The sequence below is a fragment of the Phasianus colchicus genome, chromosome 1, assembly GCF_987193195.1.
Source record: "Phasianus colchicus chromosome 1, bPhaCol1.hap1.1, whole genome shotgun sequence".
Classification (NCBI taxonomy): Eukaryota; Metazoa; Chordata; class Aves; order Galliformes; family Phasianidae; genus Phasianus; species Phasianus colchicus.
In genome coordinates this window covers 178,230,727-178,232,093 of record NC_143436.1, presented here as the reverse complement: position 1 = coordinate 178,232,093, position 1,367 = coordinate 178,230,727, and the positions used below count along the sequence as shown (strand labels likewise).

General features: G+C 63.4%; 1 protein-coding gene across 6 annotated transcripts in view; it reads left to right on the top strand.

Moving 5' to 3' along the window:
• The first annotated feature begins 732 nt into the window (after positions 1-732).
• NUP58 (nucleoporin 58) overlaps positions 733-1,367 on the top strand; it is a 39,376-nt gene continuing 38,741 nt past the window's right edge. The window contains exon 1 of one of the 6 annotated variants that reach the window (XM_090133809.1): positions 733-1,301. In XM_090133809.1, the coding sequence (XP_089989935.1) occupies positions 1,186-1,301 (116 nt within the window). In that variant the 5' untranslated portion in view covers positions 733-1,185. The remainder of the gene's footprint in view (positions 1,302-1,367) is intronic. The other 5 variants (XM_031615849.2, XM_090133808.1, XR_016463361.1 and 2 more) reach the window with 5 other exon arrangements.

Below are 1,367 nucleotides of genomic sequence, written 5' to 3'. Positions count from 1 at the left end.
CTAACTGCTTGCAGCGCCCCCTAGCGGCGGGAGGGTGCGCGGCGCGCCTTTACCACTTGCTGCGCATGCGCCTTGAGGAGGTGGTGCCGTATTGGGGGCGTGAAGGCAGCTCGCGTGGTGGTGGGAGTGTTGTTTCGTGATGTGCCTCGCAGTGCCTCAGGGCGTCTTCGTGGAAGCTGCGGTCGGGGAAGAAGGGAACGGGCGTGCAGTTCCAGAGCTGTGGAGCTCAGCGCTGGCTGCAGAGCTTCTCCTGGCAGCTGCTATTGGGGAGACTGGAAAAAAGGACCATTCCCTGCTTCCTTAGGCCTTGTGTGGGGCAGAATCAGAATCGTTGGGGTTGGAAAAGATCATCCAGTTCAACCTCAACTCATCCCCCCGCACCGCTTCCCACGTCCCTCAGTCTGCAGCCTCACATCTCTTGAACGCCTCCATGGAGGTGACCGCACCACCTCCCGGGTAGCTGTGCCACCGCCTCACCGCTCTTTCTGAGAAGAAATTTTTCCTAATAACCAACCTGAACCTGCCCTCCAACCTTCTCCCCCATAGCAGCCCTTTTTAACACAACGCATGCTGGCAAATGGGGAATTTTTAGTTTTAGGCTGTCCTGAGGTAACAGTCACACGTCTCGCCGCTGTGTGGGTGCCAGCATACAGAGCCCTGCACCGCAATTAAATGATAAAGCAGCTTAAACGATGGACTGTGTTGCCAGCTCTGTTAAAAATAGCGCAGCGCACAGGTTTTATACAGAATGAACGTCTTTTATCCGCTTCTCAAACGCCGAGCTTTCAGATAACTGAGCGGTGATGCCCACGGGCCATCAAGCGTTATTAAAATCACGTCCTTAACGAGCCCCGTTTCGCGTTACACCACACGAGAGCGGCAGGCCGCTTGCCCTCCAGCGATCCTCGAGGCGCAGGGCCGGCAGCTCGGGGCGCTGTCGCTTTAAGAGCGGACGGTCGCGGTGCCGCCATCCCGTGGTGCATTGCGGCGGGCGCGCGGAGGGAGCGTGCTCCGTGCCCGCCCGTTCTCCCGCTGCCGCCCTCGCGTTCGGAGGCGTTACGGGGCGCCATGTGGCGCTGAGGGCGCCGCCGCTCCTCGGGAGGCCCCCGCCGCCCTGCCGAGACCCCGCCGCCGCCTGACGCCGTCTCTCAGCTCCGCTCCGCCGCCGTTCCCGCCGCTGCCGCCATGTCTGCGGGCTTCTCCTTCGGCGCGGGCACCCTGGGCTCCGCAGCGGCCGCCGCCGCCGGGGCTGGAGGAGGAGGCGGGGGCGGCGGGTTCTCCTTCGGCACCACCGCGCCGAGGTAACGCGGCCTTTTCCCCCCAGTCCCATCGGCTGGACCCTGCCGCCGGCCTCCCGTACCGGCCCG